Here is a 25,345-nt window from a genome sequence, read left to right on the forward strand (position 1 = left end):
AGAATATCCAGACACTAGAAATACACGTGCTTACTACTTACAAAATGATCAAAACAGATTTTCAAAGAACCATTTGCCTTGTGCGCTCGAGCTTTGTTCAGATCTGCACGTCGTATATTTGCAGGCCACTTTTGTTGCCGTTTTTTCGATAACTCCATTGTATCTTCTCCTTCATGCAATCTAATCTTTGGAGCACGGAAAAATCACTTCCCAATGTCTCTGTTTCCGCGATTTCCACATCCGTAGACGCAACAAAATTCTGGCGTGATGACGATGGACAGCTGGCTGCTTGTCTGCAACAATGGCGGTCAAGTACCCGGATGAACAAGAGGGACATGACGTGCAACCCAGCCATAGTTGAAAAAAAAAAAAAAAAACATTACCTTTCATTCCAAAACGAGTTCATAAATTTCATGTGTAAATACGATAAGGCGAAACATTTTCATGGTTTGACGGTCATAACGGCCCTCTGAGGGAAACCGCAACGACAATCTGGCTCGCGACAAAAACGAGTTTGACACCCCTGCATTAAATCGACTGGTTAACAAGTGATTTCCGAGTCCTTGCCTCTTTTGCATTGTTGACATCAAATGTCGGTCATGAATTGTCCATCAGTGCTAATTGTACCTGTGTCTCTGATATGCAGATTTATAATAACAGATTCCCGGCATCAAGTTTTACTACCGCCAAAGTACCAACAGCTGTTGAAACGAGCCTACTCCAGCCATGAAGTTGAGGTGAGGCACCACACATTTCCAGGATCATTTTCCTCCTGACACATCTGAATGTGAAAAAGAACCTACACCACCTTTTGTCCGTGGGCACCTTTTGTACATAGGGCCCCCAGTCTCAAAAAGTGTCCCGCTAGTGTCTGATACCATGCAAAATCGTCCACTTTCCAGTCCACCAGTGTAGAAGAAGAAAAACAATAAAATCCCAGCTTTAGCAAAGAGTTGACTTGAGGGATTAATTGTCAAGATGTTTCCCAGGCTTGTAACCGAGAAAAGTGCAGCAAAGGCACCCAAGAGCCACAGACTGTCCCGCTTTTGCTAATGTTCCCCTCGACAGCTTTGTATGCAAACAGCACTTTGCGTGTATGGGGCTCCAGTGACGGATGCTATAAAAAAAAAAAAAAAAAAAAAAAAACACACAAGCTGAAGGTGCGCAGCGGTGAATGCTAAGTTTCACAATTGAGTGAACACACTGACAGGAGGAAATCCAAACAGATCTGGTCCCTGGATGGCTATGAGCTACTTCACGTCAAAGAAATGATTTAGCTATCCAGAAACACGTCAGCTTTGAGCATTTTGTACCATTCTGAGTCACCAGACCTCAAGCTTATAGACTGCATACCTCATAAAAAATTTATATCCATTGTCGGGGTGTCGTGATCAAATATTTTTAGAGTCGAGTAGAGTGTTGATTATGCTACTGATTATTTGAATAATCAGATGAAAATTATTGCACGGTTAAGAAAATGGATGGATGGATATCAATCACAGTCTGAAAATATTTTCTTTTGAGTAAAGAGATAATCACTGATTTCATCAAGGACAACAGAATTCAGAAATTTACTGTTGAAAGACTGAAATCAGAAGATTTAGACATGTCAGTTAAAATAATGGCTCAAAAGCATGAAACAATTATCAAAATACGAGTTGATTTATTCAATGATCGATCAGTGGTTGATTGACCAGCTGATTCGGAAACCTCAAATTCAGTGTACTAAAATACGTTGTTCCTGCAAAACTCATATTCAAATGGATGTTTCTTTTTCCGTTCCTAATCCCAGCGACACACAGACAGACAATCCATCAGAAACAGATTAAAACTTGACCTCTGCTCTTTATGCGGATTGAGAGTTAAATAGAAAGAAATGCCTGTCAGAGCTCAGCGTGCACGGCAAACATACTGATTGGATTTTTGGACGGGGAATAAATCCTCATAAAACATGACCTCATCGCCGTTGGTGCCCCGCCAATCATTTAAATGAGGTCCGGTATTGTAGATTTTAATTTCACAAAAATGATAATCTAGAAACTGCGTTTGTGTGTACGTTTTAGAATTTTGTACATTTTCCTCAGACTCATCTTTGAAAATGAAACATTCTTTTGTTTTGTTTTTTAAAGATGGATTTTTCATTGAGACGGGTGTGAGAAATTCAGATTTTAGGCATGTTTTTCAAAACAAAAAGTCATCAGGGTGTCCAATGCAACCTTTACATTACCCTAAACAGTTTTTGTTTTGTTTCTGTTTTGTACTTTGGGAACTTTTGAGAGCTGAAAATTTGGCACCTGGAGCAACTGTCCCTCCACCCAACGTTCCATTGCTAACCTACCCCTCCTTTCCACTTTGGAGCTGCCTTAAGCAGAAATTAATATTTAATACGCAACAAAGATAAATTTTTATTCAAATAGCCAAGGTATTCTTACTTTTTGTTTTTGGTTTTGTTCCGAGACACGATAACAAGATAGGGCCCGGAGTGTTCCGGCGCCTAGCAACGCCAAGATGAAGTCGTGCGAGAAGAAGACAAGGTTGAGGCTCGACAGGCTGCGGCGAACATCTTTTTTCTTTTTGCTCTTTTGAGGCGCGACTGTTCCCCGGCGTCTTTATCTGCGTATCGGCAGCCTTCAGTCGCTCCACGTGGAATGCAATCATCCCGCTTGCCTGTTTACTCTCGAGGATTACATTCCAGAACACAGCAGCCAATTTCATACCTGACTTGCCGTAACGTCTCCGCCGCCCCGGCATCCGCCGCCTTCAATGTGACATTCGCTAGGTAGAATGATGGCCTTTCTTGGACGCGTCGCTCGCTTCTCGGAGACTCGACAACAAGCGGGAAAAAAGTCACGGGGTTATGCAAGTGCGCATTCTGCTTTGATGGTCGGTTAACGCTTCGTCAATGAAAGCGATTCACGGCAAAAAGATGAGAGGTGAAAATTTTGGCTTTGATCTTCACGTTTGTTGAAATGCGTTTTTGAAAATGATGTTTTTCAGACTCGAGATGATCATGGCACTCACCGCTTTTGTATCTTTTTCAATGTGCAGACAGGTATGATAACCAACACTTTCCGATGCATTTTTGAAACTACCCGGTTTCAGTGTTCTGATGTGTTTAGTAACCTTCGCTTTTAGAAACATTTGCAAAAAGATGTGTTCTTAAATTGTTTGGATGGCAATGATAACCTCCACTTTTATACCGCTTTTAGGGGAAAAAATGATCTTCACCGTGGACAAGGGTATTGTAACCTAATCTTTTAGATCAAGAGCATCTAGAACGATTTTTGAAACGATGCACTTTAAGTTTTTGGGTGAGTTTGGTAACCTTCACTTTTAGACCCATTTTCAACAATAAACAATTGAATCATTTCTTTTTGACATTTTTAGAGCAAAAAGTTGTTCAGTATTAAAAAAGGTTAGCACGTTTGAGAAAAGATGCATTTGTCAGTATTTAGGCACGTTTGGTAACCACAACCCAACTTGAGTTAAAAATGTATTTTCGGTGTTTAGTTTAGTATGGTACAGTAAATACAGTTTTAGATCTGCTTTTGAAATTTTCAGTATTATGATGAGTTTGGCAACCAGAACTTTGAGACCCATTTTCAAAAAAATTGTGATTTCCAATCGCTAAGTTATAGAAACAAAAATCAACACTTTTCATTATGAAGGCATGGACGGTTAACTTTGCTCATGGAAGTACATGTTATTCTTACTTTATTACTTCTTAACATGTTTTCGATGGAGACAGCAACTAGAAGACAAGAAGTGAAACATTTGGCTCCAAAAAAAAGTAATTCAAAACATTCATCGATCAAGTCAATTCATTAATACTTAATAAAGCAAGAATGTAAAAAGGTCAATTAGGCTAGTTTACTTGCTTTCAATTTCTGCTGGCCTCGTTTGTTGGTGTTAAAGAGCAATTATCTGGAGCTATTTTCATTGATTTTTGGGTGCAAAAATCAATGGGTCCGTTTGGCCAAAGTTCTTTAGAACGTCTTGTCTTGTCCTGGTTGTGGCATCCTCCACATTTATAAACATTGAAAAGAAAAAGCTACTTTTTTTCAGTGTTTAGACAGGTATGGCAATATCGGCTGTTAGAGGTATTTTGCAAAAAGTTGCTTTATTCAATGTTTTCATGGGCTTCATAGCCCTGATGAGTATGGTGACCTCCATTTTGAGCCCCATTTTAAAAGTTATCTTGTGTTTTTCAGGATTCAGACAGCTATGGTATTTTCCACTGTACAAAAAAATACATTCGTTCATAAAAAAAAAAAAAAAGTTGTGTTTAACTATGTTAAAACGGTCTAACCTTGTTGTTTGGATCTGTTTTCAAAACAGATGTTATTTGTATGGCAACCATTTCTTCGAGACCTGTTTTACAAAAACACATTGTTCTGTTTAGTCGGATATGGTAACCTACGCATTAAGACCTGTTTTCAAAAGTTTCAACGTCACGTCAAATTCAATAACATTTTAAGTCATTTTGATGGTTCATTGCATTACCAAAATGTTCCACCCGTCTATTTATCTGAGGTAAATGCGCTCCAGCAGCAGAATCCTGGCACAATGATAAAAGAGACACCGGCTTTCAAGAGTCTTACTACCATCTTTTATGATTTTTATTATGGAGGCATTTCTCACCAATTTGGCCCCCACTCAAACCATATTCAATTATGAGCTGCAGCACAAAAATACACATTTTTTATTTGAAAAATAGAATTGTTTTTTTTATATTTGACTGCCCCCCACACCACACCCTCCACAAAATTTTAAACTATTATAGTATTGTCCTACTTGTGCCTCACTTTATTTGTGTATCTCCTACTAAATACCCACAAGAACAATGTCAATAAATGGTATTTTAAACAAATAAACCAAAAAAAATGTGGTTGCACAGAATTTCTTCTTCACACACACTTGTTTTCATGCATATTATACTAAATCCTTGTGAGAATAGTGTCAATTAAGTGTGTACAGGCTTTTTTTTTGTTATATTTAAACCTTGAGGATGTAATGTAAAATATGTTAGCTTTTACGCTACGGTTTCCTTTTTTTTTTTAATTTTGCTAAGAATCAGTTCTGTAATTGTATTTGTTAAGAGTGCTAAAAGAAAAAGGTAAGTGAAACAATAAATAAATTGACATATAACTTATTATTATTTGATTTGTTTAAAATTCCTCTTAATTTATTTTAGTTTTAGTGTTGGTCTCAAAGCGACTACAGATTTTCCTTGCATGTTGGTCTTCTCACAGTGTATCCTTGGAATTGCTGTGACATGAGCTCTTTTTTGGGAATGTGAACCAATTATTGTAAATGAAAACACATTCTGAAAAAGATCATTCCACACATATACACAAAAAAAAAAACTCCTTACACTAGATAACTAGCATTCGTGTGACATGGCGTTCAAGTTCCATAGTTACAGTGAAGAAAATAAGTATTTGAACACCCTGCTATATTGCAAGTTCTCCCACTTAGAAATCATGAAGGGGTTTGAAATGGTAGGTGTGTGTCCACTGTGAGAGATAATCTAAAAAGAAAATTCCAGAAATCACAATGCATGATTATTTAACGATTTATTTGTGTGATACAGCTGCAAATAAGTATTTGAACACCTGTCTATAAGCTAAAATTCTGACCCTGAAAGACCTGTTAGTCCGCCTTTAATAGTCCACCTCCACTCCATGTATTATCCTGAATCAGATGCACCTGTGACGTTGTTAGCTGCATAAAGACACCTGTCCACCCCATGCAATCAGTAAGACTCAAACTTGTAACATGGCCAAGAGTAAAAAGCTGTCCAAAGACACCAGAGACAAAATTGTACAACTCCACACGGCTGGAAAAGGCTCCGGAAAAATTGCCAAGCAGCTTGTTGAAAAAAGGTCCACTGTTGGAGCAATCATTACAAAATGGAAGAAGCTAAACATGACGGTGTAACACAGGTGCATCTGATTCAGGATAATACATGGAGTGGAGGTGGACTTTTAAAGGCAGACTAACAAGTCTTTGAGGGTCAGAATTTTAGCTCCTAGGTAGGTGTTCAAATACTTATTTGCAGCTGTATCACACAAATCGATCGTTAAAAAAGATCATACATTCTGATTTCTGGATTTTTCTTTTTAGATTCTCTCTCTCACAGTGGACATGCACCTACGATGAAAATTTCAGACCCCTCCATCATTTCTAAGTGGGAGAAATTGCAATATAGCAGGGTGTTCAAATACTCATTTTCTTCACTGTAACCTTGAGTTGCTTGTGCTGGGACTACGAGCAAGAACAAGGTATCAACTCACAGGTTCTTACATGTGTTTTGACACTATAAAAGCACCCCAGTGTCGCACTCCACTCATCACGAGCACTAGTAGACTGTCTAGATATTGTTTTGCACCCCTATACCTCTTCTTCGTTCCGACCCGCAGTCTGTTCCCTAAAACCCTTTTCTGTCCGGCTACATTTTCAAAAAACATGGAATGATAGGAAAAATTAAAAAAAAGCAGAGGAAATATTTCAACACCCCCGTGTTGCCCAGCAATACTGTTCCGGCACAAAAGGCACACAGAGCCACCATTGTGCATGGCCACGCATCTCTCACAGTACACGTTAATGAATAAATAAACATTCATCCATCCATTTTCCAAGCAATAAATAAATGAATAAACAACACTTACCAAACATGTTGCCAATATGCCCGTTCTTAGTTAAAGGCCTAAGCTCATTCTTGCCCCAGGCGTACTGCTTGTAGTTGTCCCAGGCAAATTTCATCATCTGCAAAGCAAAGACGCACACGTCAGTGGAATGACAAAGCGTACATGTAATTAAATTTGTCGAGCTCCGGGCGACGGGAATGATAGTTTATTGATCAGCGTGGCAGAGGACAAGCGTGCAATTATGCTGCATTCCGAAAGAAAGTAGGACTGACTGACATTCATCCAGGAGCCATTAAAAACTTCACTAGAAATGACGGGATTAAAGGCAACATTTAATTGCTCCACACAAACTGGGAGGAGATCAGATTTGAAGCCTTTCTCATCTTCCGTCGCTGTCAAAACGATACAATTGGTGATGCCGATCGCCATCGACACGGCGGGTGAGGGATGCTTTGTTGGCTGCGGTGCGATCGCCTCGACGCTCTCTGCTAATTGATAAGAACCGCAGGAATGCTTCGTGGTTTGTCACTTCAAAACATCTCTGGAGCGAGTTGGCTGTACATCTGGATCAGTGCGGACTGGTTGGCTAAGAGTGTGGACTTGTGTGCGGTGGCCGTCTGAATAGGCCGTCAGTCAATTTGGAATGGATGGCACTAAGTATGGAATGGTCGCCAGTAGGGTTGTCACTAATTTATCTTTTGAGAATTCATTCTAATATTGATTATTGATCGACTAATCGAATAATTTTCACCGTTTCCCCATGGTTATGTCATGATCCTGCCAGTCCTAGGCCTGGCTGTGCAGGTGCCCCGACACACCTGCAGTCATCAGGAGGCGCACACCTGCGCCTCATCCCCAGTAATTACCTGCAGTATTTATAGGACCCAGCGGACAGTCTGGCTTTGCCAGATCGTTGCCATTGATGCTTCGTTCCCGCACTTCCTCGACTCTGATCTCGACTACCGGCGTAATGACCCCTGCCTGTCTCCTGACCTCCTGTAAGCTTGACGTCATTATCACTGCTGCTCTCGTGGACTGCCTGCCTGGTTACCGACACTCCACTGAATAAAGATATTTCCCGAACTGCCTCCACGTTTCCAACTCCACGTTGTGGTTATGACAGCTAGTAAGAAAACAAAAACATTTTTTTCTCCACTGCTAACAAGCATTTTATTGTCATTCATGAGCGATAGACTTCAATCCTTGAACTGGATATGTTGGTACTGAGTGTCTGGTATTACCAATAACGATTAGCATTAGCGTGCTATCGATTACCATTTTAGGTAAAAAAAAAAAAATGCTACCATTCAGCTCACTCATTTTATATGTACATTACACATTTAACAGTCTCAGGGAGGGGACCCATAGCTCAGTGGTTAGAGCATTGGTTTGGTAAACCAGGGGTTGTGAGTTCGTCCCTCACTGGGGCCTCCACTCCCCAAGAGGGGTTGCATCAGGAAGGGCATCTGGTGTAAAAACTGTGCCAAACAAATATGAGCGTTCATCTGAGATGACATGCTGTGCTGACCCCTAACAGGACAAGTCAAAAGAAAGTTATTTACGGAGGCCTCACAGCTCAGCGGTTAGAGAATTGTTTTGGTAAACCATCGGTCGTGAGTTTGTTTCTCACTGGGGCCTCCGCTCCCCAAGAGGGGTTGCGTCAGGAAGGGCATCTGCCGTAAAAACTGTGCCAAACAAATATATGAGCATTCATCTGAGATGACACGCTGTGGCAACCATTAACAAGACAAGCTGAAAGAAAGTAGTACACATTGAACAGTCTCAAAAATCACTTACGGATGCCCTTTTGTGCTAAATTTATAGTTGGAACAACACTGCTTGGATCTGCAATTGAAAGGGTTCCAATTACCAGTCATGGCTTGCGAAGGCCGCCATCTTTTGTGTCATAGAGGTCAAAGAACACAGGTGATGGGTGAAGCGTGAAGTTTTTTTCCATAATTAATTTATCCGATTGGTCCAAGGGTTATGACGTCGTAAAAAGGGGACTCCTGGGACTGTGGTGACGTCATTGGAAACCTATCCATAGATGTTCAAATGGTTCCGGCGGCACAAACATGGTTCCGAGTTCCAGAATATTTTTCTTTTGGGGTACCGGCAGTGCATTGAGTCAAATATTTTGTTTCAACGTATTTTTCCAAGTTGAATAATCAGTTCTTCACTTTTCATCAGTGAGCCTGGAAAAGGCCTGTGGTGGATCTGGATTTTGTCGTAGCAGCAGTCAATTTGTTTTCTGTCACCAGTCAATCTGGACTGGGTGGAATGGTGTATGACTGGTGAGCAGATCTGTCTCACAGTTCTGAGTACTAGGGTTCAAATCCCGATTCGAGTGAGAAATGTGGAACAGAAGATGACTGACTGTATCTAGACTGACCAGAAGTCTGTCAAGAGTGAGCAACAGAAATTCAGGATTTGGCACCAGTGAGTCTAATTTGGGCGCCAGTCAGTCTGGATTCATGCTGTATGTATCATATCTTTCTCTTCTCCCAATCACTTCTCATTTACCCCCAACAAACAACGTGACAAACATCGCACGATCAAACTTGAATCTAAGCTCAATTCAGCTTCTTCATTTGTAGTTTATGATGATCTTGAGAAAAATTGGGAAAAAAAAAAGGCAATGCTCGTTCTTCTTTCTGTTATAATCATGCAACCTAACAAACTTGACTGAGATGAAACCACAACCTCATAGCTCTTATCTGCGGGAGATGCCAGATGGGGACAAAAGAACATAAGTGAGTGTGACGGCGTCCCGACACGATGTTCTGCTTCACCCAATCAAAGTACACCACAATGTCAAATGTCTCTTTTTATATTCTCAGACGGTCTTCAAGCCTTCTGGCAGCTTTAGAAAACACAAAGCAAAAAAAAAAACTGATTAGAAAAAAAATTGTCATAAATCTTGTTCGTTCTCTGAAAGTCCTTAGCAAGTGCACATCACAGAGAAGATTCAAGCAGCAAATGAAAGCAATCATTGTACAGGATAGGTATTTGATTACAATGCCTTGATCATCTTTGGATGGGAAAATAATAAGCTATATATACAAAATAAGTGCCAAAACAACTCCTATTCTGTACTTATGTAGTACTATACTAATAGTTTTAAATAATACAATAACATTAATTAATAGCAGTACTACTAATATGTTAAAAGTAGGTAATGGTGACATTTTACTCTCAATTCTTTATTCTGTTAATTATTTGTTCTCAATGTAAAGAGTAAAAGTAAAAATAAAATAAAATACAAACCGAATGAAAGTAAGAATATCTGGAACCTCTACTTAATTACAGAAAAACTATTTGTACTATGTTACTTCCCACCACTGCAGGATAGCAGTTCACAGCGAGGGAGAGTCAGGATCATCACCGTGACCCGCCGCAGTGATGACCCGACGGCGCCGCGATCAAACTAATTGGCTGATAGCCGGGCCTGCAGTGGATCAATAAGAGAACATAGCGGCGGTCATTAAAATGAATCATCACAGACTCAAACCGAACAAAGTCATGCGCCGCCGATCTCCAGATGGAACACAACACATCAAAGCGGCATTGCAAATGAATTAAGTCAAAGGACGATTAATGTTCCTCAGGAATGCCGCCAGACAGTCTTTAATAGCGATGGCCGTTGCAGAAAAACGGGATTTCTCACGTGAAATTTTGTGAACGAGAAGGCAACTGGTGAATCTGGAATAGTCACCAGTGTCACGAACCGCCAGTGTGGGGCTGGACCCAAATGCAGGATTCCAAGATAAGGACATGAAGTTCGGCGTACTTTTGTTCAAGCTGAGGTCATACATGGTGTCAACAGTCCGAGAAGGTAGAGATACAGAAATGCTAGGCTAAGCAGGATCCAAAAGACACGCAGCGAGGTCTGATGACTAGGAGACAAACTAGGAACTAGGACTTGACTATAGAACATAACCTGAGACAGAATTAAACTGAGGTGGCACAGAAACACTGTGATGAGGATAGCTCAGCATTACACTATTTTCAGTGGTGGCGATTCCTACTGTCAGTGAATGCAACTCACTAACACAGGGCAGAACACACAACAAAATGGCAAAAGCCAGTGACCAAAAACTCCGACTTAAATACACCATCTAATTACAGTCCCAATGTGAAACAGATGTGAGCGGTGACAGGTGTCACTGGCCAGGGCGGTGGCCACGCCCCTCTTGGCCGTGGTCTAGCCTGGCTCATGACAACCAGTCAGTCTGGATTGATTGTCAGTCAATCTGGACTGGTCAGTAAATAATCGATGTAAATTGGTCAACTGTCAATAGAGATTGGTGTCAAGTTACTTTGGATTAGTCAAAAAGCAGTGTGAACTGGTTTCCAGTCAGTGGTCGCCAGTTTTCGTCAATGAGTCTGAAAAGGTCACTGGCCAAGAAAAATGGCGCTTGTCAACTTGGATTATCGACATTCAATATGGAAGCGTCTGCAATTAGGATGGATAGGTCGTGAGTTTATCTGGATTAGTCACGAGGTCAGTCTAGATTGGTCGCCAGTCAGTGTATAAATCTGCAACAAGTCTGGATTGGTCAAAAGTTTATCTGAAAACCTCATTTTTGAGTCTGTATTGTTTTGACTAGTGGCCAATCAATTTTGGACTGTCATGTGTTTGTCTAAATTGGTTGCAACTGAGTCCATATTGGTCATCAATCTGGAATAGTCACTGGGCATCCCGAGACAGACTGGATCATAGAGCTGTAAGAAAAGCCGAGACTTTCCTTTATCATTTAAACTGTCATCTTGAATATAGAGCATATCAAACGTCACTAAATGCAGGAAAATTATTACTTTGGTAGATGTGAAAATTTTGCCCAAAGCGTTGAATCTTTTACTCTTCCATTTCGAGCCATCATTGACTTCACAACATGAGAAATGCGTCTGATTTTGGTATTCAGCAAATGCGGCTGTTCCCAAGTCAAGGTTAGAAAAGACACGGCAGGCGGGGGACATTTATCTCAGCATTGGCCCTCTCCTATCCCGCCAAAGTCAGTGTGGCTCCAGACTTCCATTTTTAGGTAACATCACAGCCACTCTGGTCCCCAAGTGTCATGTCCTCCAATCCTTCATTCGCAGTTTGCCAACTTTTATCTCGACACGGCCTTCAAATTTGAAAAGGTTCACGGCATCAGCGTCACCCAAAGAATCCACAATCGGTTCGCTCGTTTGGCTTCCCAAAAGCAATACGCAATATTGTGCAACACTCCCAGAAGAATCCTGCGAGGTCAGAATGTAAAGAATTGCTGCAAATAATAAAAGATGTTGCTGAATTTCATGTGTTTTGTTGCGCGAACAGTCTGGATGATTCACACTCTCTGCCTCTCGCTAATGACCAAAGCAATCAGTGTGGGAATCTGTGCTGTTTTACAGTCGGCGTGATACTGACAGCTGAGCTGAGCTCCCACACAAACACTCACACACTCCCAGGAGAGCTAAATTACTACAGTGTGCATTTTTCTGGACATCTAATTAAAACACATCTTAATAGCTCAACGCCTAACGAAGGATTTGATCAGCGTCAAAGGGGATATGGATTATGAAAATTGACTTCTTTCTAATGCGTTGTACACAGCTAGTTACTGTAGGTCTCTAGGGAGCCTGCCCACCCATCAAGTGTGAAATGAACTCTTTTACTATCGGCATATTTCTTGAAAATGTGTCATCTGAACATGACAGCACAATTTGGCTCATTTACATAATGGGTTTCAGTTTGGTTAGGTTGACAGTAATTTTGGAATTGATGATAATTATTGAATATTCTATTTTTTGGGGGGTCATTATTATTATTTGTTTCGATACAAGCATCAGCCTCACAGTTCTGAGGACCCGGGTTCAATCCCAGCCCCGCCTGTGTGGAGTTTGGATGTTCTCCATGTGCATGTGTGGGTTTCCTCCAGGCACTCCGGTTTCGTCCCACATCCCCCAAAAAAATGCAGTAATTGAAGACTCTAAATTGTCCGTAGTTGTGATAGTGATTGCAACTGGTTGTTTGTTTCTGTGTGCCTTGCAATTGGCTGGCAACCAGTTCAGGGTGTACTCCGCCTCCTGCCCGACGATACCTGGGATAAGCTCCAGTACTCTCACGATCCTTGTGAGGCTAAGCGGCTCAGATAATGACTGGATGAATGGCATAGGTTTACATACACAAATTAAGTTTCATTGGTATACTTGATTTTTACAGAAACCTTTGGCCAAACTTGCTGAAAGAAATGCTAAAATTCTTACCAGGAATTAATTTTTGTGTTTTCAGACATCATGGAACAGTTTTAAATTGCGAAAAAAATGTTTCAAGAAAATAATACGTCTCTATGGGCATGTTTATACAACAGCTCCCAATTACCTGTTTTATGATCTACTATGAATAACTGTATGAGAATATAAATCAGTGAAAAATAATAATAAAGCCAAATAAATCAGGTGAAGGGATGACTTTACACTAGGACACAAGCATTTTATTGAGTCGTTCACTTCCTGGGTCATCTCTTATCGCTGGAACGAGAGCTTCTGCATGAATATTTATCAAACCCTTGTATAGTTCCTGACAACCGCTGGAACATTCTATAATCCGCCGGTTACGTTCGCTTCAAGCCAGGCAGGGCACTTTTATCTGAGGGAGGATGGTAAGACTATAAATCATCCTGCGGTTCTGTCAAAACAGCTCTGCAGGAGGGAAACAATCAGCTTCGTCCAAATATTGCGGCTACAAACTTTAGCCACCCCTGTCGCCTTCCTTTCCTCGTATCCGGACTCTACCTGCTATTTCCTGACCGGTCAACACACACCAGCTCTGAGCGGGTCTCTGAAGGCCGTTCTGAATCAGCAAAATGAACTAAACTCGCCTCTCCAAATCTTATCACACCTTTTCAGTCTTTCAAACACTCGAGGCAATTTCAGTGTCCTGATAAAAAAACGACGTGTTTGTTCTTGACTCCCCATTTCTCATATACAATATATAATACTGTATACTCATTCTTTTTTATATACTGTAAGACACAAATACTGTGTTCCCTGACTATATTGCAATTCACGTACCAAAAGTGACTAATTACCTGTACACTTCCTGTATACTGTTTAAAAAAATGACGAAGTAGAGAAGTACGAATTCACCTCGAAATTGAAAATGTCTTCTAAATTTCACACGCCACAAAGAGTGTTAATAATAACCCTGGCAAATTTGAATGATTTAATCAACCCAACTGCAGTTTGGCACTTGCACCTATTTGCACATCACCATTGCCAAATTGTTGTTGTTATTACTGTCACATTTTGTCTGCACTATATTTTTGTGTTGTACAGCAACTACGTCCAAACAACTCTTACATTGCAAAAACTATTTCTTACTATGGATATTACAACATGGAAACAAACAATTCCTGATTTCTGAAAATTACATGGTATATAAAATGTTTCAAAACCGTGAAAAATCAAGTCGCTTTCTCCACTCTCCGAGGCTGACGGCATGCCTACTGAATCCGCTCAAACTACGCCCGGCTCCTTAGCCAAATGTAAATTAAAACCCACTTCTACGATCTGGGAGAATGGATGCTTAAGAAATATGCTAGATCAGAAGATAAACGCATATTCCGTATACAAACGTTTAAACTACGAAAATATATCAGCTGAAATCCTCCAGTGGTTAAAATATATCCCACCAGGTCGTCACAGGGCTTTCCACCCTGAAACAACGAGGCACTCTAAAATGGCTACACCAACACCAACCTTCTGGCTGTCAAATCAGATTTCCTTTTTTAAAATTTCGCTATTGCGCCTTTCTCTTCATGGCTTGCGCATATTTACAACTGACAATGATGCACTCTAAAGCTGTCAGGGGCGTGGCCAGACCAGTGCCCTGGGCGGAGCTGCACGTTTTCATGTTTTCGGACCTTGTCCGTTGTCTCTTGTTTTTGTGCCTCTGCCTTTTTTGGACTGCTTACCTGTGCATGACCTTTGCCTGGAATAAACCCTCCCTCAACATCATGCCACCACCTCTGAGTCCTGCAATTGAGTCCAGCCCCGTGTCATATGATCGTGACAAAAGCCACACCAGCAGACCATTTTTGCAGGGGCCATGCATTTCTGGGGTTTAGGCATAACTAGCTACCTGACCGCATGTCACAATTGCTGGATGAGCGTCGATGAAAACAAAGTTGGTCAAATTCTTATACAATGGGGGGGGGGGGGTGTGACTCATGCCGGGGACAAAGTGCATCACTGCGCCCCATTTTAGGAGAGCGAAATCTGAAAATCTCATTCAATGTGATCGCTACATAATTGAGAATCACATACTTCTTAGACTTTGCATGTTTTCAGCACCCGTCACTAAACATCTTCTTTTACTTTCGGTCCCGTTAGGGGTCGCCACAGCGTGTCATCCTCTTCCATCTAAGCCTATCTCGTGCATCTTCTCCAATACCCACTTTGCTCATGTCCTCCCTCACAACATACTAACCCAACCTTTTCTTTGGTCTTCCTCTCGCTCTTTTTCCTTACAGCTCCATCCTCAGCACCCTTCTACCAAGATACTCACTCTCTCGCCTCTGAACATGTCCCAACCATCGAAGTCTGCTCTCTCGAACCTTGTGTCCATGTATTTAGTCACAAATGTCTGAACTAACTTAACACAGTGTTAAAATGTTGTTGTTTTTTAAAGAACTGAGAATGATCTTTTGGTGTTTTATTTACATTACGTTTCAATAATTACGCACAAAATAAGAATCCATCCATCCATTTTCTTAGCCGCTTATCCTCACAAGAGCCGTAGGGAGTGCTACAGCCTATCCCTGTCATTGGGTAGGAGGCGGGGTACAACCTGAACTGGCTGCCAGCCAATCGCAGGGGACATCGAGACAAACAGCCGCACTCGCAATCACACCTTGGGGCAATTTAGAGTGTCTATGTTTTCGGGATGTGGGAGGAAACCGGAGTGCCTGGAGAAAATCCACGCAGGCACGGGGAGAACGTGCAAACTCCACACTCTGTCATCGAACTTGGGACCTCAGAACTGTGAGGCCTACGCTTTACCAGCTGATCCACTGTGCCACGTCAAAATAATAATAACAATAAAAATAATAATAATAAAAGTCCATACAAAATAGTTTCCCTCTTTGTACTGAGAAAATGACAACTTATTCATCAAATCAGTACAAATACCTAAAAAAAAATCGACTTAAACGCATTTGTGCATTTTTTTTTACTTACTACTACCTCTAATCAGGAATTCTGGATGTGGGAAACCAAACCAAACTGGACTACTTGGTGGAAATGACGCTTACTTCATCAAGATTTACTTAACTATTTGGAGTAAACAACCACAAAAAAAAAAAAAAACTTTTTTTTGATAACAGAGACTTTTGCATTCACAGGTAAGAATATTCTCTTAAAGGGACACTTTTTCTGAGATTTATCATCACCGGCATGAATATAAAACTGCAAGATAACGGGTTTTTGTTTGTTTTTTTTTTTTTTTTTTGCTGAGCTCTGTGGATGCAGGTGAAGGAAAGTTTCCTTAAATTTCCTTTTTGTCACCTTTGAAGCGAATGAGGACATCAGTCATCCTGTCGCATCTGTCTGAAGGCACCGTTCTGTCACTCTAATGAAATTCGCAAAGTCCAAAGTCAGGGAAAAGAGCCCGTTTTTTTTTTTTTCATGCTCGTGCAGTGGACTCTCTTGTTTGTCTACACAGTTTGCACAGAACAGAACGGCCGTCCACTGATGAGTTTGTTAATGAGTTTGTTCTCCACAAACTCATTAACAACAATGCAAATACATTATTTGTATATATCTGGCCCAGTAATGAGAAGAATGGCAGAATATTGGAAAGTAAAGATGGAAAGCGGGCTTTTCCACATGACTTTTACATGACACAGGGTCATGGCATGTCTAAAAGAAGCACCTCCCCCTCACTTCAACATAGTTCTTTACCACAAGATGGGGTAAACATATCAGTTTTAAAAAGAAATCTAAGAATGGGGATTTATGCTGCAGTTCACTGTACAGTGGACCCTCTTGGGCAACTCAACATAGGCAGGCCGGAGGTAAGATTTGATCCCCACACCCTCAAAGCTGTGAGGCTGACGTGCTAACCGCTTGCTGTCTGTTCCATGTTTGATGAACAGAATTGGCAGGAAGCCCATGTGAAAGGGGTTACAAACCCATTGGTTACGGTAGTCAATCAAAATCTGAAATCTACAAAGCTGACTCTTTCCTTACTGTGAAGGTCCCAAAAACCAATCACTTTCTCGACTCTGCAGTACCCACTATCTCACAGAAATAGAAGCCGGGGACTCTGGGACTGTTCTTTCTAATAACTGATTCCTGAGATCAGGGAGCACCTACAGAATTTGAAATGACCTCAAAAGGTGAGTCAACAGCGGCCTGTCTTATTTCTAATCCCGCGTTTGAGTGCCATCACTTCAACTGGAGCTCCCACTTGTCAAAGTTGACATCTAAAAAAGCTGCTTTTGCTTTTTTTATGCATGGACCGTCTTGACCAGAGACAAACCGAGGAAATATTTCATTGGGTGCTAATTCATTAAAAAGCGTCTCCGTTTTTAAGGATGAGACTTTTAATGAACCCTTTGAGTTAAGCTCGTCAGGGCAGGAAAATGTCACCAACAATAAAAGCGGACACAACTAATGCGATTTTAAATGACGACCGTGAAAGAATAACAAATTTTACGGTGCAGAAAAGCCATTGCATTTTTTTGCCGAGTTCCCCCAAAGACACTAAATCCATTTGCCGTCTAGGAAAAGCTTCAATCCATTTTAGCCCCTAAAAATCATCCTGGGAACACCGCCGAATGAATTAGAAATTGCAGTCTCGTGCTTTACTGGGCAACCCTATTAAAGAAGACCCATAGAGACGAAGAAAAGGGTCCACCTTGTCCTTCTTAACGAGACAATTGTTTGAGTCTTTCCCTTTGTCCTGCTTCCGGTTCATTTTTGCCCCTGTTGTAGGTGTCAGCTTTTCCTTTTCGCTCAGGATTCCCTGAGGTTCCCACCTCAGCTCCAATTCCCATCCCGATTGTTTCATCTCCTGTTGGTCGGTGTCCTTGGTAACCCCACTATATAAAGGGAAAAAAACACTGATCGGAAGTGAAAATTGAAGAATCATAGCTTCCACTCTTCTGTGAGGATTTTCTACAAAAGGGACTCGGGAGTCCCAAATGTTAAAGGAAAAGGCCGGACTTGCCATCGTTTGTCCATCTATCTTGTTAATGGTCTACGAAGACCCATCCATATTCTACCCAATAGGGCATGTGAACAATGATTGTCTGCATTCAGCAAAAGATAGAAGGACACTGGTACAAAGGTCAAACTCTGAAACTTTTTAATGTCAATAATGTCGTTTGTTTTGCATATGTCTTCAAGAGCGACCAACGATGACACGATCCCATCTTTAGGATTTGTTCGTGTAAATAGATTTACTTGTATCTTAAGACACCAAACCAACAAAATTTTAGCAAGTTCCACTTCAAGCCTCATTATTGTGTCATATACAGTAAAGCTTCAGTTTTTGAACGTCCCCGTTTTTGAACAAATCAGTTTTCGAATGAAAATTTCGAGATTTTTTTGCTTCTGTTTTCGAATGAAAATCGGTACTCGAATGCTCCCAACAAAACCCGGAAATAACATTGCAGGCGGCCAGACCAGCTGACCCATGACGCGCTTTGTTGTGAATTCCCCTGCTGCCGAAAAAACATGGAAATAACATCATGCGCGAAGCGCAAGCAGTTTACCAAGCCACGACACGCTTTGTTATTGTCAATTCGAACGCTCCCCGAAAAAAAAAAACGGAAATGACATAATGCACACCCCGCAACCAGCGCACATTTGTTATTCTGTATAGGACAGCCTCTCTACACAGACGTGTCCCAGCAGTGACTGTTGTTTTTCTTCTTATCGAGGACTACCGTATTAACCCCCAATCATTGCTCCAAAGAGGGCAAGTTGCTTGTTTGAAGTAATTCTGCACTTATGTTGATAAAAAAAAAGTTTACAAAGCTGGGGGCCGAGTCGCTACAGATACGACAATGCACTCCCAGCCTAACGTACTCAACTACTAAAGCATACATTTTAAGCAAAAAATAAACATATTTCTTAAAGTACACATGTATTTCTGCTATGCAATTTATTATCAGGAAAAGATAAAAAAAATGCTTTAAAAACCCCAAATTTTTAGGCTTGGAACACATTATTTCTTTTTCCATTCATTGTAATAGGAAACACCGATTCAGTTTTCAAAAAATTAAATTTTCGAACCGTTTTCTGAAACGGACTGTGGTCGAGAACCGAGGCATCACTGTACAGGAAATCAGCTCACCTGTTTTCAGGGTTTGTTCACGTGACGTTTCGTATGTAGCGGATTTAAGGTCTGGGATCCCAGCTGACTTTAAGCCCTCATATCCTGGGTAGTCAGCCAGTTGGAGACCCAGATTGTGCATGAACAACCGTGTCAATCACGATACTACCAATGTCCTTCCACGTCCAAGTTCTATTCTGCAAAAACCCAAATACATAGAGCGGTGCGCTTACACTGGCAGTCTTTGCTTGGTTTTCAACAAAGAAAAAAAAATCCAACATACCACTTTACTTAATATCAATAAATTTATGTTTTTTTTCTTCCTTGTGGCTTATTGGGAAAACTACTTCAATGTCAATGACTAATCTAAATCCGTCATCCTCACGTTGAGTTTGAGTTCAGCATAGGTCGAATAACACAGTTATTGTGTATGAGTAAAGCTTGAATAACTGTAGTCGCTAATACCCGGCCGTCGCCTCCTTTTGCAAAAATGTTGAGTCTCATATCGGATGCATCTGTCATCCTTTCTTCCCGGTGTTGTATTCCTGCAAAAAGGTGATAAGCACCAAGAAAAAAAAAAAAAACTATTTATCACAGCCATCGATGCGGCTATTGTGATCACGCCTACAGGGTGCCACAGGATAGTGTGAGCGAGAAAGAATAAAGCGTTAAGGCAGAAAGGAGGGCAAAGTGTTATCCAACTTGCCGGTAGGTGACTACATTGCGAAAGATTTCTGCCCTGCATGGATAAAAGCATGTTCTCATGGGTCATGTATGTGAATGCGTGCAATACATTGGAACGATAAGACGCTCACGCGACTCAACATTAGGTACACCTGCTCTGTCTAACGGCCTCCGAAGCAAAAGATTACAAAGTTAAAGCGCAGTCCTGAGCCAAAAACCTATAAATAACTACATGTTCTTTATTTTTAATGAATTTGTATAAAATTCCATTTTTATTCCTATGAATCATGGGAAAGTGGATTTTTAAGAATCCAATTCATTTCTGTTTATGAACGTTTCTTTTCATCACATTATTTCTGGTAAAATTGTGGCGGTGCGGTAAATACTCACAAGAGGGGATCAAAGCGAGTCGTGTCTTTGTACTTACTCTCGATCAAAACTATACCAAAGACAGTACAGCAACAAGAGACATCTCAATGCTTTGAAGTTACCCCCCCCCACCCCACCCACCCACCGCTTTCTTAAAGGTACAAGTTCCCGTGGAATGGCTCAGGGGTGAAATAAAAAAATAAATCAAAATAAAATGCCGCCTTCGCTCACCAAAGGTTAGAAAACACTGAATAATTTATATAATGTGCATGGACTGACATCTTTCATAGTTCATATAAAATAAGGGTAGATGATTATTATACATATTATTTTTATGATCTACCCGACCATAATCATACATTAATGAGCTTATGTCATGCATAAAGTTCAATCCAGAAACTTCTTTATCGCTTCATTCATGGGACATGGACACTTTTCTCAATTTTTTGGTTCTAAACACCACCAGAATGGGTCTGAATCAAAACAAACAAAATATACCCTAAGTCGGGATTTCCCGCTTTAATTTTAGGGCTTTACATCCAAATCAGGTAATTGGTGGAGGAATTTATCACAACTCCCACTTTTTATGAGGGTTGGCCAAACTGCATCATAACACCGCCAAAGTGCTAAAGTAGATCTGACGCATATTTCAATAGCAAATTACACACAAACATACACAGTATACCGTATACTATAAATTTTGAATGAAGTTCAACGAGTTTCTGTTCAGTCTCAGGAGGAGTGGCGAGCCAATCAGCTTGGAGAAAACAGACTGACTGACGAGTTACTGGGCAGGTGCAATATCCTCCCTTCATGGCTTTAGTAAAGTGGTCGGTGAACGTAAAAAGCGAGGGTTGTCTCCTATAATCAATAAGGTATCATTAATAATCATATAATTATATGATAATACTGTAATAACCATGAAGTACAGTATTATCTGTTCTTAGGCATACCAGTTCGAGACTCCCTCATTGTTATGTGGTTTCCAGAGTTATGCCGGGCGCCCCATGTTTATCAGCCGCCGTCCGTAGTCAATGGGGAACACGGCGGGCCATGGGCTAGCAGACATGGTGTGTTTTACCTGCTATGTATTGATTGCAGCTGTAAATCCTGGCCTAATCCAGACCTGATCGATGGGGCATTTTTAGCCCCGAGGCATTCTCAGGTGCTGTGTTTTTTTTTTTAAACAGATGCCATTTACAATCTCTTGAGTTTGCGGCTTAATCATTGGTGCGTTAAGGAGCACTTGCAAGAAGGGGATGTTTAAATTAAGAGCAACAATACGTAAAACATTTTGACAATTTAACAATCTAATTGAGGCTAATCTGGGGGAATTTCCTAGTAGAAGTTTGCTTTATGAGCTCTTCAAATTCCCTAATATGAATGCTTCAAACCCAAATTGTCGAATTCATGTTCAATTTCCAGCAAAGGTCTCCGACTTTAGTACACAGTTACAACAGCCATCCAGCCGAAGCTGATCAGTGAAACTGGTGTTGGGGGTGCAATTTTTTTCAAATTTTCCAAGAAACCCTGGAACGACCATCAAACTTTAACGCTGTTGGAACTATTGTGTTCTATGCTAAATTAGCTGTAATTCTTCATCCTACATTTATTAACCTTTTTAGTGAGCTTGGATACATACTGCTCGGAAGTCTCTGCAGTAACATGGTGTGCCTCAGGGTTCAATCATAGGCCTTTTACCTTTATGATTCAATTTGTACGTGCTCCCTTTTGGCAGTGTCATCAGGAGTCACTGAGTGAAATTCCATAGCTATGCTGATAATGCGCAGCAGTACATTTCTGTGTCTCCTAATGCCACCAGTCCAGGGGATGATTTTTTATTTATTTTTTTTATTTTAGACAACAAATCACAGATGGCTCAAGACTGAAGCTTTAGTAATCGGTCCTGAAGTCGGGAGAGAACAACTTTTGACCAAACTAGGATCACTAGCTTCAAATCCCTCACCACAAATGAAACACCTGTTTATAGTTTTAGACTCTGAGCTAACTTTTATCCCTCACATTCAAAATAATAATTTAATATAAGGGTATTATCTATTGATGAGAGGCCCTGTAGCTCAGTGGTTAGAGCACTGGTTTGGTAAACCAGGGGTTGTGGGTTTGTATCCCACTGGGGCCTCCACTCCCTGTGAAGGGTTGCGTCAGGAAGGGCATCCGGCGTAAAAATTGTGCCAAACATATATATATATATGCGTTCATCTGAGATGACGCGCTGTGGCGACCCCGAAAGGGACAAGCCGAAAGAAACTTATCTATTGATGAATATAGCCACAGTAAGCGCATTGGTCTCTCAGGACAACACTAATGCATATTTTTCTTGATAATCTGATTATTTATCATAGTGCCCTGATTTTTCATCTTCCGAGTTCCACAAGTGTACAGTTACAATAAAATTCGGCAGCACATCTTGACAAAGACGAGAAGGTGGGAAGCGAAGACAGTGCACCAATTGTAAAATCGTAGCATTGGCTCTCCGTGTGCATTAAAAGTGCTTCCACATACTTTGATTGATTGATTGATTGAACTCCAATGTACGCATGGCACATACAAAAGCACAAAGTACTTGTGATATGATTCCTATGTTTACTGCTCGCTCCAGAAATGATTGATAACTGCCACCTTGTATGAAAGAAAACAAGAAAACGCTATAAATAGAAATCGGGTTGAAACTTGATCAAAGCAACTCACTCTTAAAGCCCTGCGCCCCCCATACTGAATTTGAAGCCATGCAGTGTCACGGGTTTGCATATTAAACATACATGCCGTGAATACGCGGCGGCATTCCTGGCACGTTAAAGCAGACTCCGAGAAGAAAGGCGGCAGGATGTGAGTTATCCATAAAGCCCGATGTGACAGTTTAGTGGCGCGCAATGTCGTTTTAATGTCCCTTGCATACACAAGTGAAACCGCCTTCTTCTCCTCCTGTGATTAGCAAACACCTCAGGTGTCCCTTTAGTGTCATAAACGTCGCCAAATAAACGTCCTGCATGCACAACACTATTTCATCCGTTTAGTGCGCGCCGCCATGCCCTCAGGCGCACACGCATGTTTGCCTCTTTATGGCTGGTGGGACACTGCAAGCTGAAGGGTTTTCTTAAGGCAGAAATGCCTCCCCTTGTCACCGAGGGGGAGTCACCTCAGCCAATTTAGATAGTTGCCCTGGGAGTCGTTAAGAAAAGAGTGGCTTAGCAGCTTGTAAAATAACATGGCTCTGTGATGGCAGGAAAATAACAGTTATCGCTAATTGCTTTGTGTGCCTTTCTGGAAAGAAACCAGACATCGTACGTGCTTGGTCGCAGACGGATGTTGAGTCAATGTGGGGCGTCAGTCAAGTTTGAAGTTTACCTTTGGAATGTGAAACTTTCTTTCGGCTTGTCCCGTTAGGGGTCGCCATTGCGTGTCATCTCAGATGATGATAGATGATGTTCAGATGCACAGTTTTTACGCCGGATGCCCTTCCCGACGCAACCCCTCTTGGGGAGTGGGGCCCCCAGTGAGAAACAAACTCACGACCCCTGGTTTACAAAACCAATGCTCAAATCACTGAGGTATAGGGCCTCAAAACTTCCTTTCAGCTTGTCCCGTTAGGGGTCGCCACAGCGTATCAGCTCAGATGAAGGCTCATATTTTTTGGCACAGTTTCTACGCCGGATGCCCTTCCTGATGCAACCCCTCTTGGGGAGTGGGGCCCCCAGTGAGAAACGAACTCACAACCTCTGGTTTACCAAACCAACGCTCTAACCACTGAAGCTGAAGTTAAAGCTGTAATTTTAGGGTTGGTGATGGTCATTTCCAAAGATCTTTCAAAAAACTCATGCTCGAGATTTTGTCCGATTGCTACCATAATTGAACTTCAAATAGTAGATGTAAGGGTGCCACCAAATTGCAAGGACTTGGAGGTTTTGGTGATGCATGTGAACAGCGCATGGCAGCGAAGTTTAAAACACGAAGTGGGGAATGAGAGCTGCATTCATGAGAAGCTTTTTTTTTTTCTTCTGAGAAATGTCTAACGATTACAATACCACACGGAAATATATTGCAAAAAAAAATAATAATGTTCACTACACATTTTACAAACTCTACTATACACAACAGTGGCTTGTATATGTTTTTCTATGCTCAATTATTCAAATAACATAAATTTTATTCACACATTTAATGGCAAAAACTTGAGACTTTGAATATGATATTAATACTTCTCCTGCTTCAACATCTGTACCTTGAAACTGACAACAACAAGACGTGGCGACCGCCAGCTGGGAAATGTCAGCGGATTGTGACGACCTCCGCGTGCGTCCGCCCCCGCCCCGAGGGAGCGAAGGTCACTGCTGAGAGACGCGTGTGATCTATGGAAAGCTACAGGAAGGTTGCCGCGGAAACCACACCAGCAAGAGATTGTGAGATGGAGGAGTCCCTATTCAAGTGTCCAGGATTAGCGATTACTCGAAAGCCACTCAATCGCAGAATTGTTCTCCCCTGCCCCGTAACATTAATTTTGTAACAATGCATTTAAAAAAAAAATGACATTCAAACCTGTAAATGCCCCTTTTATTCATGCTTTTGATTCAAACCGAGCCCATGACAGTATTTTTTTGGGTCCCATCCATTCATGCAATTTCCTTTATATTCAGTTTTAATTTCAATTAATTCCCTAACATAAACTTGAAAAATCTAATTAATGCATGTAAATTGCTTGAGTAATTTTATTTCAATTAATTCCCTAATATAAACTTGAAAAATCTAATTCATCCCTGTAAGTTGCTTGAGTAACTTTATTCCAATTAATTCTCATTAATTCGCTTGTATTTTCAGTTTTTTATTCCCACAGATTCCTGTACATGTTCTTTTACTCTTTCAATTTTTTAAATGTTCTTTTTTTCATTATTCTTAAGAATTGTGCTATGTGTTCATATGTTCAACAAAATGATTTTTATTAATTATTATTGGATTAGAATTCCAATTAGTTCCTGTAAAACGGGTATAATGATATTTGTATTCCCTTTAATTTATGTAAATTCCTTGCATCACATTTCTTTTCACTTTATTTCCCGTAAATCCATTATTGAGTTGCATTCCATTTAATTCCTGTAAGTTCGATTATAGAAATTGTAGTCCGTTTAATTACATTTTTTGCTGTAAATTCTCTTGTATTAAAAATATTAATACATTCTTGTAAAGTCAATTATTGTCACACTTCCATTGGCAATCAGCATTCATTTACATACATTTCCCCTCACTGCATTGGGACGTTAACAAAATGCTGCATTATTACAACGTTATATACAGTAAAAGC

The 25,345-nt window shown here is 40.8% G+C and overlaps 1 protein-coding gene across 4 annotated transcripts in view; it reads right to left on the minus strand.

Annotated features, from left to right (window-relative positions):
• Nucleotides 1-25,345, minus strand: part of LOC133501273 (mannosyl-oligosaccharide 1,2-alpha-mannosidase IC) — a 160,834-nt gene that overhangs the window by 73,895 nt on the left and 61,594 nt on the right. For 2 of the 4 annotated variants that reach the window (XM_061820912.1, XM_061820911.1), the window contains exon 2: nucleotides 6,672-6,768. In XM_061820912.1, coding sequence (XP_061676896.1) covers nucleotides 6,672-6,768 — 97 coding nt within the window. Of the gene's footprint in view, nucleotides 1-6,671; nucleotides 6,769-18,999; nucleotides 19,176-20,052; nucleotides 20,133-25,345 lie in introns of those variants that run through there. The other 2 variants (XM_061820913.1, XM_061820914.1) reach the window with 2 other exon arrangements.

Source organism: Syngnathoides biaculeatus, chromosome 5, assembly GCF_019802595.1.
Source record: "Syngnathoides biaculeatus isolate LvHL_M chromosome 5, ASM1980259v1, whole genome shotgun sequence".
Lineage (NCBI taxonomy): Eukaryota > Metazoa > Chordata > Actinopteri > Syngnathiformes > Syngnathidae > Syngnathoides > Syngnathoides biaculeatus.